Raw genomic sequence first — 16,472 nt, forward strand, 5'->3', positions numbered from 1 at the left:
TAGCTCAGCGGTTAGAGCATCGCTGGCTACAAGCGAGGGTCCCTGGTTCGAGTCCTGGTGGTGACAGTCAATTTTTTCTTCAGACTTTTCCCGTTTGTCTCTTTCCCTCAAAACCAGTCAATATTTTATGACTTGGGGCTCCCCGCGTGCTAGTTTGTACGTGAAGTGTGTGGGTTACAGTGAGGGCTGCGGCCCACCCGCCTGTGTGGATTCACAGGAAGTGTGAGTTACCGAGTCTGAAGAAAACGTTGAACGGTCTCTGCTTGGATGACGACTACACCATAGCTCAGCGGTTAGAGCATCGCTGGCTACAAGCGAGGGTCCCTGGTTCGAGTCCTGGTGGTGACAGTCAATTTTTTCTTCAGACTTTTCCCGTTTGTCTCTTTCCCTCAAAACCAGTCAATATTTTATGACTTGGGGCTCCCCGCGTGCTAGTTTGTACGTGAAGTGTGTGGGTTACAGTGAGGGCTGCGTCCCACCCGCCTGTGTGGATTCACAGGAAGTGTGAGTTACGGAGTCTGAAGAAAACGTTGAACGGTCTCTGCTTGGATGACGACTACACCATAGCTCAGCGGTTAGAGCATCGCTGGCTACAAGCGAGGGTCCCTGGTTCGAGTCCTGGTGGTGACAGTCAATTTTTTCTTCAGACTTTTCCCGTTTGTCTCGTTCCCTCAAAACCAGTCAATAATAATAATAATAATAATAATAATGCAGACTCGGTGTTTTGTGCACTACCCGGAACTAAGCAACAGCACCATTTTCCTTGTGGCTTGTCGTTTGTAGAGGTTTGACCAATAATCAGATCCCGGCTTTAAGTGACGGTGTGTTCTCTGGTCTAACAAACCTCCAATATCCGTAAGTATTCTCAATTGCGCCACATTGAACGCAGGGAACAGTTGTAGAACTGTGTTTATATAGAGTACTGCTGAACACGTGATGAACAAACCTCTAATACCTGTGAGTATTATTATCTGCTGCACTGATTGAAGGAAACAGTTGTAGACGCTGTGTGTGAAATGCTTTGTTAAGAAGCCTCTGATTCTCGTAAGTGTCAGGAACCACACGTCACGAGGACAACTACTTTTTCATAACGTTATATTTCACTTCATTGAACATAATAACTCAGTCTAAGACCATATGATAATGTATAGCATGCAAATGACAGCGTATACAGTAAATAGTACATAGCGCATATAGCCTATACCATGCATGATGCTTCAGCGGTACGGCGGAGTCTGAATACGTAATTCCTTGGAGAAATGTTGGAGCTAGGTGTCAGGTCTCCAAATGTCCCCGTACTCCTTGTCAGTTTTGTGCCATTTTTTCGCACTCCCTGACCGTATAAGATCTGGTTACGTTGATGGACAGTTAGTCATAACTCGTAACATTTTTTCCTTCTCTTTTTTCACCGTACTTTAATTGGCTCACCATCCGAGTGGCATTTTTCCTTATTCTTTTCTTTTCTTGCAATGGTTGGCTATCGCCCCTCTCTCGCACTTTGCGTGCCAATATTAGTCATGGACCACGGGTTGTGTGAAATGATTTAATAAAACGTTCCTCTTGTATTAATAATAGCTATGAAAAGTATGAATGCCGCAGACATCACCAAGCAACATGACAATTTGTTCCACTTGTAATATTTTTATTTAATTTGTTTTAAATAATCAACTTGGAGACAGTTGATAAATATGGTGATAAAGACACACCCGGCAATATGGCGGTAAACACACGCCTGCCCACACACGCTCTCTAGGCTGCAAAGTTCTAGCACAGAGCTCTCCTTCTCACCACCACCACCATCAGTTCGCGCCTGGCGCCTGGTCAATGCATGGTTGGCGGTATCTGGCATAGCAGGCTGGTACATCAAGTAGCGCATGGCACATAGAAGATGACACAGCAACGACATAGCTCGATTGCGACGTACGTTTCGTCCCCGCTGGACTAATCAGGCAATCTTCTTCTTGGGTGTCTTCATTTGGAGCTTGACTCAGGAGAATGAAGTTGAAGACAACACTGCAGGTGTACTCATGGTTGATAAACATGGTGGTAAAGACACACCCGGCAATATCGCGGTAAACACACACCTGTCCACACACGCTCTTTAGGTTGCAAAGTTCTAGCCCAGAGCTATCCTTCTCACCACCACCTCCATCAGTTTGCGCCTGGCGCCTGGTCGATGCATGGTTGGCGGTATCCGGCATAGCAGGCTGGTACATCAAGTAGGCACATAGATGATGACACAGCAACGACATAGATCGATTGCGACGTACGTTTCGTCCCCGCCGGACTCATCAGGCAATCTTCTTCTCAAGTGGTGGTGAGAAGGAGAGAAGAAGGTTCTGTGCTAGAACTTTGCAGCCCAGAGAGCGTGTGTGGGCAGGCGTGTGTATACCGCCATATTGCCGGGTGTGTCTTTACCACTATATTTATCAACCATAAGTACAGCTGCAGTAGGGTCTTCAACTTCATTCTCCTAAGTCAAGCTCCGTATGAAGACACCCAAGAAGAAGATTGCCTGATGAGTCCAGCGGGGACGAAACGTACGTTGCAATCGAGCTATGTCGTTGCTTTGTCATCTTCTATGTGCCATGCGCTACTTGATTTACCAGCCTGCTATGCTGGATACCGCCAACCATGCATCGACCAGACGCCAGGCGCGAACTGATGGTGGTGGTGGTGCGAAGGAGAGCTCTGTGCTAGAACTTTGCAGCCTAAAGAGCGTGTGTGGGCAGGCGTGTGTTTATCGCCATATTGCCTGGTGTGTCTTTACCACCATATTTATCAACCATAAGTACAGCTGCAGTGGTGTCTTCAACTTCATTCTCCCGACTTGGAGACAACAATTATATAATAGCAATAAAGAGAATAAATTCTGCTGTCATCGCCAAACTACAACGAACCCATAAAAGTTTAATAATTTTTTTGTCACATTCATCAGTGGAAGGTCGTGACTGAAGAGTAACCATGCTGAACAATGTTTTTTCAGAATTCCCAAGCTCCATTGCAGCGTATTCCTTGCACTTGAAAACACCGCCATTCCGGCAACAGGCTCTCAGCTGCACCAAATAAATATCTTTGCCAATATTTCGCCCATTGGGCATCATCAGGGCATTGAGGAAGTGGAGGCCAAATTATGCAGGCAGATGAATGTTCTAGAACTAACACATCGTGGTGACACAATTGGCAAGGCCAGCAAACTAAACAATCATCACGTGTAAGGTGACCTAAACAAAACGAAAGATGAGAAAACTCACACATACACACAGACACAATTTGGCAAGAAAACTAACACTAACACTAACACTAAAGTTTACAATCATCACCTGTAAGGTGACCTAAACAGAAGAAAGAAGACTAGTAAGACCATCACAGCACGTACGGGAACACTTTCATGTGTGGGAATGCTAAAGGCGATCTATGTATATGCTGAAGTTGCTGTTGAGAGGTTTGCTTTCGGACAACGCTGGCAGACGGCTATTGAAGAGAGAACGGAACAAGGGACGGCACAGCAGGTGGAGGAGACGGCGCAGGGTACACCGAGGGAGCAGGACAAATCAGAAGGAAAGGAGCAAGACAGACCATGCAATACTACCCTAGACAACGACATCACCCTGAGGAAGCTCTGTGGGACAACACCTCAACCTCCATTGATGGGAAAGGAAGATGAACGCAAGCTACGGCGCATGAAGGATGACATTATGTCGCTCTATGATGAAGAAACTAAGAGGAACCGCAAACAATGAACGTTCGTACCGCTGTCCCAAGAAGAGAAAGATGAGGTTCAACAGCTTAGGGGAAAACATAGTGTTGTCATAAAGCCGTCAGACAAGGGAAAGGGATTCGTCTTGTTACCCAGTACACAATATGATGAGAAAGCCGAAGCCATGCTGGACCAAGAAGCTGACTATGAGAAGGTGGCCATGACGGTGGACAAACTGGATGAGGAGACAAGACGTTTTGTCGACACTCATCTGAAGAACAAGCTCCCGGAGAAACTGAAGAAGGCAATCAAACCGAGGCACTCGCGGATGCCAAGGTTTTATGGTCTCCCCAAAGACCATAAGGCAGGATTGCCATTGCGTCCCGTGGTCAGTTCTTGCGACAGTCCTACAAGTAACCTTTCGTTGACTGTTGAAAGGATACTGAATCAGCTCCTTATGTTCGTACCTGCTTATCTAGATAGCACCGAAGCCTGCATTGAAGACATCAAGAGGCGTCGCCGGGTCCCGGATGGCTGCATCATCGCCTCATTCGATGTAGTGGGCCTCTATTCGAACATTCCTATAGATGAGAGCATTTCGGCCACTATTACCAAGCTAGAGCAGCATAAATATGATGTCGACATGCTTGGATTGACGGTTGCGGATGTACAGCTGATGTTGCAGTATGTTCTGTCAAACATCTACTTCGAGTTCAATAGTAAACAGTACCGTCAGAAGCGTGGAATTGCGATGGGGAACCATCTAGCACCTCCGCTGGCCATCCTCTTCATGGATGCGCTTGAGCAGAAGGCTCTCTCGACAGCTACAGTGAAGGCTTCAAGCCGGATGTCTACAATCGATATATCGACGACTGCATACTACTGTGGAGACATGGCTGGAAAGGTTTAGCAGCACTTCTAAATCACTTCAACTGACAGCACACTACTATCAAATTCACAATGGAACACTCGGTCAACGAAACTCCGTCAGTGAACTTCCTGGATCTAGCGCTGTCTGTGCGTGGAAACAGCATAGAGTGGGAGCTCTATGTTAAGCCTTCCCACAGTGGTGTCCACCTGTCTTATGAATCATGTCTCCCCTGGTCATGTAAAAGAGCTGTTGCAACGAACCAATTCTCTCGAGCTATCCGTAACTTGTCAACACCGGAAGCGGAAGACAGGAGCAGGTCCATAATTGAAGAGTTGCTCGAGAGAAATGACTATCCACGCACCGAGATAAACGCAGCACGACGAGCAGCCAAGGGGAAGAAACAAGATACACACCCGTCTCAACAACAGCAGCGTGACAGCAAGCGCAGACACAGCCAATTCAAGTCAGTCATCAAACTGCCCTTCATCAACGACTCACTTGCCGCTCGTGTCTCACGACGTGTTCGAAAGTTCAGTCCGCATGTTCTTGTTGTCTTTGTGCCTGGTCCTTCTTTGAAGGATATGTTGGTCCGATCGTCGAGTGCTGTACGTGTGTGTCCCCGTGAGAAGCAGCGATCGGAGGTGAAGAGAGGGAGAGGTCGACCAATGGAGTGTCGTGCATGTGATGCAAGTATGGTGGATAGTCAGTGTTTAGTCAAAGGTGTTGTCTATTGTATGTCTTGCACGTTGTGTGCGGAATTGTGCGTTGGTGAGACCGGTGAGGGACCGATTCGCTGAGCACTACCGAGAGGCAAGGGCGATGGTGGCGAAGGCTCCCTGGGGCTTCCACTATCGTACCCAGCATCGAGAATCTTTAAAGTCTTCCAACTTTCTGCCCTTCCACCAGGCAAAGATTCTCGGCAGGGAGGCTTCGCTACCATCAAGGAAACTGCTTGAAGCTATCGAGATAAGGAAGCGCAAACCAGCAGTCAATTGCGATGACGGCTGGCGCCTAATTGACTGATTGGATGTCACCGGATCGTCACTGGAATCAACACCCATCTCCTCGAACTACCACTGGACTTTACCACCTGACACAGCACATACACCTACTTTGCACATACACCGCTGTCATATATATATTATACATAGATCGCCTTTAGCATTCCCACACTTGAAAGTGTTCTTGTACGTGCTGTGATGGTCTTACTAGTCTTCTTTCTTCTGTTTAGGTCACCTTACAGGTGATGATTGTAAACTTTAGTGTTAGTATTAGTGTTAGTTTTCTTGCCAAATTGTGTCTGTGTGTATGTGTGAGTTTTCTCATCCTTCGTTTTGTTAAGGTCACCTTACAAGTGATGATTGTTTAGTTTGCTGGCCTTGCCAATTGTGTCACCACGATGAGTTAGTTCTAGAACATTCATCTGCCTGCATTATTCGTCTTTATATTTTGTAATTTGGCCTCCCCTTCCTCAATGCCCTGATGATGCCCAATGGGCGAAATATTGGCAAAGTTTTTTATTTGGTGCAGCTGAGAGCCAGTTGCCGGAATGGCGGTGTTTTCAAGTGCAATGTGTTACGAGAACAAAATAAAGTTCTAAAATAGAATGAGGGAGGGTGAGACAATCGAAGTGAAGTGAGAGCTAAGTGCAATGGCGGGTGAGAAACTACTACTAATTGTAACGCTAGAACTGTGTAGTGAGAAAAATAATCAATTATCATGCTGTACACCTACGAAAACAATCTTAATGCAACTACATGTTTCTTCTGCTTACAAAGATCAGGCTTAGGCAAACGAATACAAACAGCCTCAAGTACCTTCAGCTGACTAGCATACCATGCATGACAAAGAACAGAAAAACTAAAATCATCATACACCTGCAGACACTTAGGATGAGACAATAAATGAAGAAAAACGGCAGACTTCTTACGATCACAATCACTATTCGATTCCTCGTCTCCAACAACCGCAACTTCGTCCTCCGTCTCATCTTCCAACTCGTCCTCAGTGTCGTTCTCCGTGTCATTCTCCTCATCAACACCGATCGGTCCCAGGCTCGCTTCATGTTGCTTCACCTCTGTTAGTTGACTCCTCCTTAGACCTTGATGGTAAATTGTTACCATTCTCAAATCTGTATTCTCACGATTGCCATTGGCTTATAAGAGATAATAGTGTAAGAAAGGAGAAAGAGTGAGGAAGAATTGGGTGGGCAGAGCCTAGTGGTTAATGACTACTTAAGTGTACGGGCAGGGGTGGTCGCTACACGAGCATACAGAGTTGTGCAACAGCAGGGATATCTTGGATTTGAAGGGAGTACGAGAAGGGATTTCGCTAAGCTGGGTGGGCAAGCAATTAAAGTAATGAAGGGCCTTGTACAGGGGAGAATGAAGACTGCGAACAGTCTGCGGAGTTATCAAGTGCCAAGTACGAGAGCGACCTAAATTATACGAAGGTTGCACACTGCTAGCGGTATGCAGCGAGAGTATATGTGTTGGGGCATAATTGTGGCGTAGAGAATGTGCGAAGAGTATATGTTTAACTTTAAAGCGTGAAAATAATGTTGGCCATTTGATGAGATGCAAGAGGTGGGAATGTTCTAAGTGTGTGTAAAGGGGAAGGTGGAGACAATCATATTCTGGCGGCTTTCGGCTGGAGTCGTTCTAGCCTGTCAAGGGCAGTGTGTGACAACGCTGTGAGAGCATTGCTCGCATATGAGAATATAGGTAGTATGTATGTCTGATAGATATGAGATAAAGAATCACTGGTGAGTGTAGACCTAAGCCTAAAAGGAATATTGAAAGACTTGAGTGATTTTTTGACTATGTATTCAACATGCTCCGTCCAACGGAGGTCATGCTGAAAGATTCCCATTGTTGTTGTTCCTGTTATTGTTAAACTTGTATTCCCAGTATCTTCGCCGGTGCTTGTCATCCAGTACTGTAATAATTCATTGAATAATTAGCCATTGATCGTCTAGGTTTTTGGATGTTGATCGTGTTTCTTTCTTTTTTTGAATTCCGTTCCCTTCAGCCTTCTATCTCCTTGTTCACGTTCAGTACAAAATGTACCGCGTAGTAAGTGTGTTGTACAATTTTCCGTACCACGTGACTCATGGATAATGAGAGGTTACCTTTCTTACTCACTACGCGGTACATTTTGTACCCGTTTTCACAACTGTACGTGCGTTCACGGTGAGGAAGGATGTTCTACCAACCCAACTCGCATCTAAATTGGTATACCAATTTGAGTGCGGTACGTTGGTAGGCCTCTTCAACATCTGAACGCACGTATCAAGCAGCACGTCCCACTGCATATGCTGACTAGCTCGGCACGGGCACTGCGGCCCAAACGTGGCAGGCCACCTAAGAACCCTGGGCCACAGCCGTCGTTAGCACAATTGCCGTCATCGGCAATAGTGCCTCCATTACCCGTGTCGAGAGCCTTGGAGACGGATAATGTGCATATTGTCACAACAACAGATTGTACCATAACAACACAAGATAGCACACCATAGCAACATTCAGCTCAAGACCAAAGTGGACGCTGCGATGAGGTGATGCCCCCATCGCCGTCGTTGCCATTGCCTCCCCCAGAACCGCCACCTGGATCTGTGATCGGCAATGCTGGGGCTAAGTCTGTGATGTTGGTGGCACGTGCGAATATGGATGAGGCAAGCACTGAACGTGAACAAGGAGAAAGAAGGCTGAAGGGAACGGAATTCAACAAAGAAAGAAAACCCAATCAACATTCAAAGACCCTGACGGTGAACGGCTAATTATTCAATGAATTATTACAGTACTGGATGTCAAGCACCGGCGAATACACTGGGAACACAATATTTAACAACAACAGGAACAACAACAACAAACAATTCAAAAGCTCGCCAGGAGTAAGAAGCAAGTTTTGAAGCTCTGAGTGTCGTGACCACGTCCCCACCCTAGAAGCATATATGCACTGCTATTCTAACTAGTATTACCTATCTAGCATGGATGACTCCCCAGCGCCAGGCAGCCCAAAGCCTGAGCCCCCAGAGCCACTGTGGAGGTCGATGTCGCCGGCCGAATTGAAGGCCAATCCCGTAATATTTGTCGACGGCCTCGCAGGCCAGAAGATAGTAAAAATTGTGGACACCCTCATCGACCAGGGTTATGCTGACGTCGCCTCCGTCCACATTACCGGATCAGCGTGTAAGGTAAGGTTCTGCAGCCAATCTACAACTAAGTCCATTGCAGAACACGGTTTCTTTCTTGGCGAAACACATATTGCTGTCCGCCATTCTCTCTCCTTGCAAGTGCACATCTTTGACGTCCCGATTTGGATCTCCGATGCCGCCATCATACATGCACCCACAAAATACGGTACGGTGCAAGGCACCATTCGCCACGGCCGTACCCGCACAAAGTCGGGCGCGTTTGTCGGAACAGGCGTACGATTCGCAACTGTTCGCCTGAACAACGGCTGCAGACAGGTGCCATCATTCGTGCGGACAGCCGAAGGCAATACCTTCTGCGTGAAGCACGAGGGCCAGGCGCCAACTTGCCGCCTCTGCAACTCAGAAAATCACCTTGCCGGCTCCTGCCCTAAATCGAACAAGCTACAAAACACACGGACCCGCACTTCAACCAACACGCGGCAGAACCAAAACGAAGACCCAGCACCAGATCCAACACTGGCGACAGCCCGGCCAGGCCAGGCCAGCTTACCGTTCGCACAGGCAGCGACCCCGGCCCCTGCCAGCACACTCGTACAGGAAATCACCGAAACAAGCAACACACAGACCCAAAACGACGATCCAGCACCAGATCCGACAGCCTCCACAGGCCAGGTCAGCTTACTGTACGCACAGGTAGCGTCCCCTGTGACCTCTGCCAGCTCACTCGCACAGGAAGTCACTGAACACAGCTAGCCCAGCAAAAGTGCAGACCAGCACGGACACACTGCCAGTGCCTCTGATGAGCACCAAACTCGTACTCGTAGAACTAGTACAGATATCGATCGAGCCGACGAGAGCGCAGTCCGCTCACTATCACCCAGCGCAAGCATGTACTGCCACTCGCCAGGCTCACCTCGCACGGCAGCGGAAGACGACAGCAACGACGAGAGCCTACTTGAGGAAGATGGAAATCGCCCCGAACAACTCCTGCAGAAGCTCAATGCAGCGGAGGAAGAATGGAAACTCTACGACGGACGTCGCAGACGCAGACGCCACCAGCTAGAGCAGACGCCCCCAGGCGCACATGCCTCTAAAAAACAAAACAAAAACAAAATAAGCTAGCTGATCAGAGTCCTACAGGAGTCACCATGGACCACGCCTGAACTGGAACCAGCATCAACACCAGGTCCCACCAGTGAAAAAAAATTAAATATTATATGAAAAAGTTAAACGGAAATGAACAAAAAAGCATCTCTTTCTTCTCCTTCAACGCTCGCAGTCTCTACCCCAAAATGGACGAACTGTCAGCAATAGTACCGTCAACAATGCCACCTTATGATGTCATTGCTGTCTCTGAAACATGGTGTACCAAGCACGACCCAGACTCCCTGTTTACGCTCAGTAGATACACACTACATCGTGCAGACCGCCCAGACCGTCAAGGTGGAGGAGTGATTCTCTACGTGAACGACACTATACCTCATGAGCTCGTCCCTACAACAACCCCAGACAGCTTTGACCTATTATCGCTGAAACTGTCAGCCAACAACAGCACCATCAACGCAACATGCGTCCACCGACCACCCCGTTGCGGCTATCGGCTATTCTGCCAGCACCTTGAGGAACTGATACGAGCCATACCAACAACAACGCAAAAGATTATCCTCGGTGATTTCAATGCAAAGAACGCCGCTTGGTGCCACTCTGACACGACAGATGCTGTTGGCGAGGATCTAGCAGTGCTGTTCCAAACTTACTCTCTACACCAACATGTCACATTCCCCAATCTTGTGCAGAATGGGCACCCTAAATCCTGCCTAGATCTCGCCGTCACGGTTGTAGACAGCGACTACTCCAGTATGTCCTTATCTCTAGTCTCCCGCAGATCGGCAACTCGGACCACCTATCCATCAGGGGTTTAATCAAGCCAGTCGCTGCACCCCCTCGAGCCGTACCACCTCCCACCCATAACACCACCCATTGGAAATGGTCAAACCAAAGCATCAGCAGTCTGAAAGCCGAAATTGAACGCACACAACTGCTACCTGAAGGTGACACCCTGAACACTACCAACAAAGACAACCTGTGGCACTCATGGAAGGACAAAGTGCTCACTTGCGCCCGCAAACACTGTGCAGTACCTCACTCCCCGAGGCATACTAGCCACCCCGCAAAGCCATGGCTGAACCCAGAGCACCCGGACGCCCTGCAACTGGACAGCATACACCACCCAACGCAACAAAGTTACTCACCTTCTCCGAATCGCTAAGTCTACATATGTCAGTAATGGCACTGGGACGAGCCACTCCACACTAAACCTACACAAACTGATGCGCGGCCTCCAGTCCTCACAACGACCTTCTCTGCCAGACATGCTCTCCCAGGGCCAGACTCTCTCAACCCCCGCAGAAAAAGCAACCGCCCTGAACGCTTTCTTCATCTCGCAGAGCCAACAGTCAGTCACAGGGTGCCACGAGGAACTCCCCTCCATTCATTCCCCCACACCCAATACACCTGGCCTCACCACACTTGAAACAACAGCCTAAGAGGTCTCAAAGTTACTGTCTAACCTGGACCCGTCAAAAAGCCCGGGCTGTGATGGCATACCAACCCGCCTACTGAAAGAGGCAGCGAGTTCACTTGCGCCGTCCCAAGCAACCCTTTTTAACATCTCCTTCGAACGTTGCACTCTCCCGCAAGAGTGGAGGGACACAACAGTCACCCCCATCCACAAGAAGGGCAGCAAAAGCGAGCCCTCCAACTATCGACCGATATCGCTACTCAGCGTGACGTCGAAAGTACAAGAGAGGATAGTTGCTGACCGCATCTCGAAGCACATCCAACCTCACCTCCCCAACGGCCAATCAGGCTTTCGGCCGAACAATGGCACCACACAGCAGCTATCTCGGTTAATCAATCAGATCACCGAGAAAAGAGCCGCCGGGCAAACAGTAATTGCTTGCTTCTTCGACCTATCTTAGGCGTTTGACCGGGCGTGGCACCAAGTGGCTTGCCTCTTATCTCACCAACAGACGACAACGTGTGCAAGTGGAGAGCAGCAAAACAACCTGGCTGAACAATCCAGCGGGGGTCCCCCAAGGCTCTGTTTTAGGGCCGCTTTTGTTCACGGCCTACACAGTTGATCTGCCAACCACCTGCATAAATGCCAACACTGAGTGCAGCCAGTTTGCCGACGACACTGCCATCATTGCCGCTCACGAGAATTTTCTAGCCGCAGAAGAGCACCTCCAGTCAGCTGTGACAACCGCGGCACAGTGGCTGAAGGATTGGCATCTCCTGGTCAACGAAAGTAAGACCACTGTCATCCACTTTCACCACAGCAACCGGCCACCTCCCAGACCACCATCAATCACACTCAACGATACCAACCTCACTGTGGCCTCAATGCATCGCCACCTTGGCCTCCTCATACAGCAGAATCTATGGCGGAACTTGCATGTTGACTACATCATCACTAAAGCGACCAGGAAGATGTTCCTTCTCCTGCGACTACGCAATTCCTTAAACACTTCTGCTCTCTCCTCCATCTATCTAACCTACATCCGCCCTATTCTTGAGTATGCTTGCACTGTCCTCTCACCCCTCCCCGCAACCCTGAACGACCGGCTTGAGCGCATCCAACGGCGCGCCGCTCGCCTCTGTTTGCATCTCCCCCTCTTTGAACACAATACCCACTCCGTGCTGCTGCACCGACTCAAATGGCCATCACTCAGCAGCCGCCGTACCCTCTCCCATATCCTTCTTGCACATAGCCTGCATCATAGATATGCACCACCACACCTTCTTGCAATTCACCTACCCCGAATACAACCCATTCGCACCCTCAGGTTTACCCGAACTTTTTTTTTTTTTTTTTTTTTTACTGAATACCACAGTACCATCAGATGCTGCACAGCGGGGGCGGTGGCATATTGGATGGAAGTGGGGGCGGGGCAAAAGTAACTCCTCCGACCAAAGGTCTCAGAATCATTGTTACTCCTGTGCGCGGATACATAGGAGAAAAGAAACATGTGCATCCAAGAGGAGAGCACTGGCTTTGCAAACGATAATGGGGAGAATTTGAGATTGGGATAGGACAAAACAATAGTAAAAGCAGTGCACCGTAGGAAGATGGAGTGAACTGATAATCGGATTTTAAGGCTGAGCGAAGGGGATCAAAGAGGGGTAGAAGGGAGCTGGAGTGCGGTCAGTAAAATTAGGCTGGTGTGTTGGCAGAGATCATAGCCCAGTATTCTTCCTCCCCAGGCACGAAACAACACGCTCCGCTCATTTCCCCACTCCCTCATCGCAACGTGGAATCAGCTCCCACCTACCCTTCTGCAGTCTCCCCCTTCTCGCAGAGGTATGCACACGTTCAAGAAAAACGTCAACGACCCTTTACGGAGCAGCAAGTGGGAGTGGGCCACAGACAGGCTATGATCTCTGCCAACACACCAGCCTAATTTTACCTGCTTCCCCATGCTGCCAGTGAGTCTACTGCCTGCTGGAGGATTGCTGTCTCTTCTGGCAGTCTGAGTCGGGTGGTGATGCACTTGTAGAGAGTTGTGTCGTCGGCGTATACAGCCAGCTTCGCCCCATCAGGCAGGTGGTCTTCTGCGTCGTTGACGTACAGAAGGAAGAGGGTGGGGCCGAAGATGCTGCCCTGAGGCACGCCAGAGTGGGTCGGTGAAGACTGGCCACCTATGACGACACGGATGTGGCGGTCTGTCAGGTAACTCCGGAGCCAGGCAAAGAGGAGGCCACTTATGCCGCACCGCTCAGCCTTGTGGAGGACGCCGTTGTGAGAGACCTTGTCGAAGGCCCCGGCAATATCTACTGCGAGTACCCTGACGAGGCCTCCACTGGCAGCTGCAAGGCTCAACTCATACTGAAGAGCAATCAGCAGATCAGAGGTTCCCAGTCCAGTGCGAAAGCCAAACTGCCTGTGAGAAAGGATGTCATTCTTCTTCAGGAAGTTGGACAGGCTGCGGTTCACGATGGACTCCATACACTTAGACATTATGGGCAGTAGTAATATCGGTCGGTAGTTTCTGGGGTTCCACTTGGGGCCTTTCTTGTGTACCGGTACGACGTTGGCAACTTTCCACATGGCAGGTTGATGACCACTGCAGAAGCACAGGGTAAACAGCTTGGATAGGGGCAGGGCCAGAGAGTTGGCACATTTTCTCAGCACTCTAGCAGGTACTGCATCAGGCCCTGTGGCTTTACTTGGGTTCAGGGCTCGGAGTGTCCGGCGTACGGTGGCTTGGCGGAAGTGGACTGTTGCAAGCGTATTTGCGGTGCGCTGGCGGACATGCGGGAACGGCCCCGACTGTTCTGCAAAGTCATCGTCTAGGCTGCACTTCTGGGCAAAGTACTTCCCGATGACGTTAGCCTTGTCGTGGCTTTTGGTGCATTCCATGCCATCGGGGTCAACCAGGACTGGGATGGAGCTGTCCCGGCCATGCCCTCCAACTCGTTTAATCACGCTCCACCACTCTCTGTCCTGCAGGCTGCCCGTCCGGAGCCGTTGCTTGACATGGTCGAGATGTCTGGCTTTGGCTCTTGCTAGACATCTTGTTGAGTCAAGGAATGCTAGCTTGTACGTACACTGGAGCGCTCCATTTCTGGGGTCATCGCGGAATTTCCGCCAGGCATTGCGCTTTCTGTCAACTGTTGCACAGCATTCTGGCGTCCACCAGATTGGGTCATGCGGTCTGGTCTTGAAGACCTTGGATGGTATAAAGCGTTGCATTCCCTCAGTGATTCGCATGGTCAGAAGCTCACATGATATGTTAGGGTCGCCGCCGATTATTGTGTCCCAGTCAGTAGTCCGTAGGAAGGCAGAGAGGTGGGGCCAGTCAGCACGCTGGTATCGCCATACTGTACGAGTGGTGGGTTGGTCTACAGATGCAGTAAGCTGGAAGTCGGCTATGACAACAGCATGGTCTGATCTGCCAAAAGGTGGTTGGGTGGTGGTGGTAGACACATTTCCAGGCACATCTGATATGACGAGGTCAAGGATGTTTTCTCCACGAGTGGCTGAGGTGACGTGTTGTCGGACACCATGTACACAGCACATGTCTTCTGCAGCTTCTCCAGCAGCCGAGGTGCGTGGACTTCCAAGCCATTCCCGGTTGTGGGCATTGAAGTCCCCTGCCACAATAATGTGCGAGCAGGACTGCCGGGCTTTGTCGATGTCAGATTCCAGCTGGGTGAAGATACTGCAGTCGCTGTCTGCACTCGTCCCAGGTCTGTAGGCAGCACAGATGCCAAATTTCATGCCTGATCAGATGGTGCAGCAACACTAATCCAAAGAGTTTCACACTCAGAGTTGATGTCCAGGTGTTTGTACGCCATCCCTTCTTTCAGCCATATGGCGACTCCGCCGCCTTGCGCTGTCCGGTCTCGACGTATTGGGGGGTAATAGTCAGGGATTGAGACTTCCGCAACTGTAGCCTTGTGGGGCGATAGTTTGGTCTCGGTGACGACAGCGATGTCTACATGCAGGCTTTTCAGACTATGCTGAAGCTCATCCATTTTGTTGTAGATGCTGAATGCATTCGTGAGCAGAAGACGGAGTGAGGGGGCCTTAGTTTTCATTGTGACCATTGGCGTTGTTTGGGTTGGTGCATGGCCTACATTGGGTGGTGGGCTCGTGGGTCTGTGTATCCTGCTGGGGTGGCTGCGCACCATGCTGGTCAGCTCGCTTTGCATCCTGCGGCAGCGAATCTGGTGACCGTTCTGCAGAGGAACGTTTGTGGCTGTGAAGGGGGGTTACAGGTGTGCCGGCAGCGGACAGGCCACGACTCGCGCTCAGGAAGTCATTAATTGTGGCGCCAATCCCAAGTTGCTGTTGCTCTTGATCATGCTGCTGTGCTTCCAGCTGGTTGGTGCTACTGTCGCTACTGCTGCTGTGGCGACTGCTGGTGCTGCTCCGGTGACCGCTGGTGGTGCTGCTGCTGGTGTTGTTGTTGGCGTTGTTGCTGCTGCTGCTGTTGTTGTGCTTGTTGTGGCTGCTGCTCTTGCTGCTGCTGATGCTTTTGGCCGCATTTACATTTGTGGAGGTGTGGAATCTCCACGGCCTTTGAGCTACCCATAGGGGGAGGGGGTTCTGGCTCACCTGGCTGTGAGCCAAAATCGACTTTCTCGATCGGCCCTTCGGGCCTCCCTCCCAAGCCTCCCCCCTCCCCCTATACTCCTGTATTAGAGGACAGACACCCCAATTACTAATTTTACAACCCCAAGTACTAATTTTACAACACCAAGTCCTAATTTTTCACCTCCAAGCACTGATCCAATGTTGGCTCAACCCCAATCCAGAAAGGTGAGCCAACTTGCTCCCTCTGAAAAATCAGACCGAAATCGGAAGTGAGCCAACTTGAGCTTTTTCACTTACCCGATCTTGGCTCACTTCGAGGACTGATGTGAGATCGTTTTTCTGAGCCAACTTTGGGTGGTTCAGCTTTGGATGAGGATCTTATTTTTTCTGTATTAGAGGAACGGTTGCCATAGGTATAGCCAATGATTCTACACAAACGTTCGAAGATGGCAAGCAAGAAACCTACTCCGTTTGACACAGCTACTATTCTCAATGACATCATTGATTATCGAATCACCATCAAGGATGGGAATAAATGTGGTTCACTGACAATCAATGGTCAGGAACCATACATAAAATTCGCTGATGAGACAAATATCATAAATGCTGGGAAGAAAGGACAAGAGGACTCTTTGAAATTTTCTAC

General features: G+C 49.5%; 1 protein-coding gene across 1 annotated transcript in view; it reads left to right on the forward strand.

The window, feature by feature from the left end:
* Nucleotides 1–16,472, forward strand: part of LOC135824427 (uncharacterized) — a 227,268-nt gene that overhangs the window by 60,870 nt on the left and 149,926 nt on the right. Inside the window, exon 5 of the mRNA XM_065337162.1 lies at nucleotides 784–855. Within this exon, the coding sequence (XP_065193234.1) occupies nucleotides 784–855 (72 nt within the window). The remainder of the gene's footprint in view (nucleotides 1–783; nucleotides 856–16,472) is intronic.

Source organism: Sycon ciliatum, chromosome 9 (assembly GCF_964019385.1).
Source record: "Sycon ciliatum chromosome 9, ocSycCili1.1, whole genome shotgun sequence".
NCBI classification, from domain to species: Eukaryota; Metazoa; Porifera; class Calcarea; order Leucosolenida; family Sycettidae; genus Sycon; species Sycon ciliatum.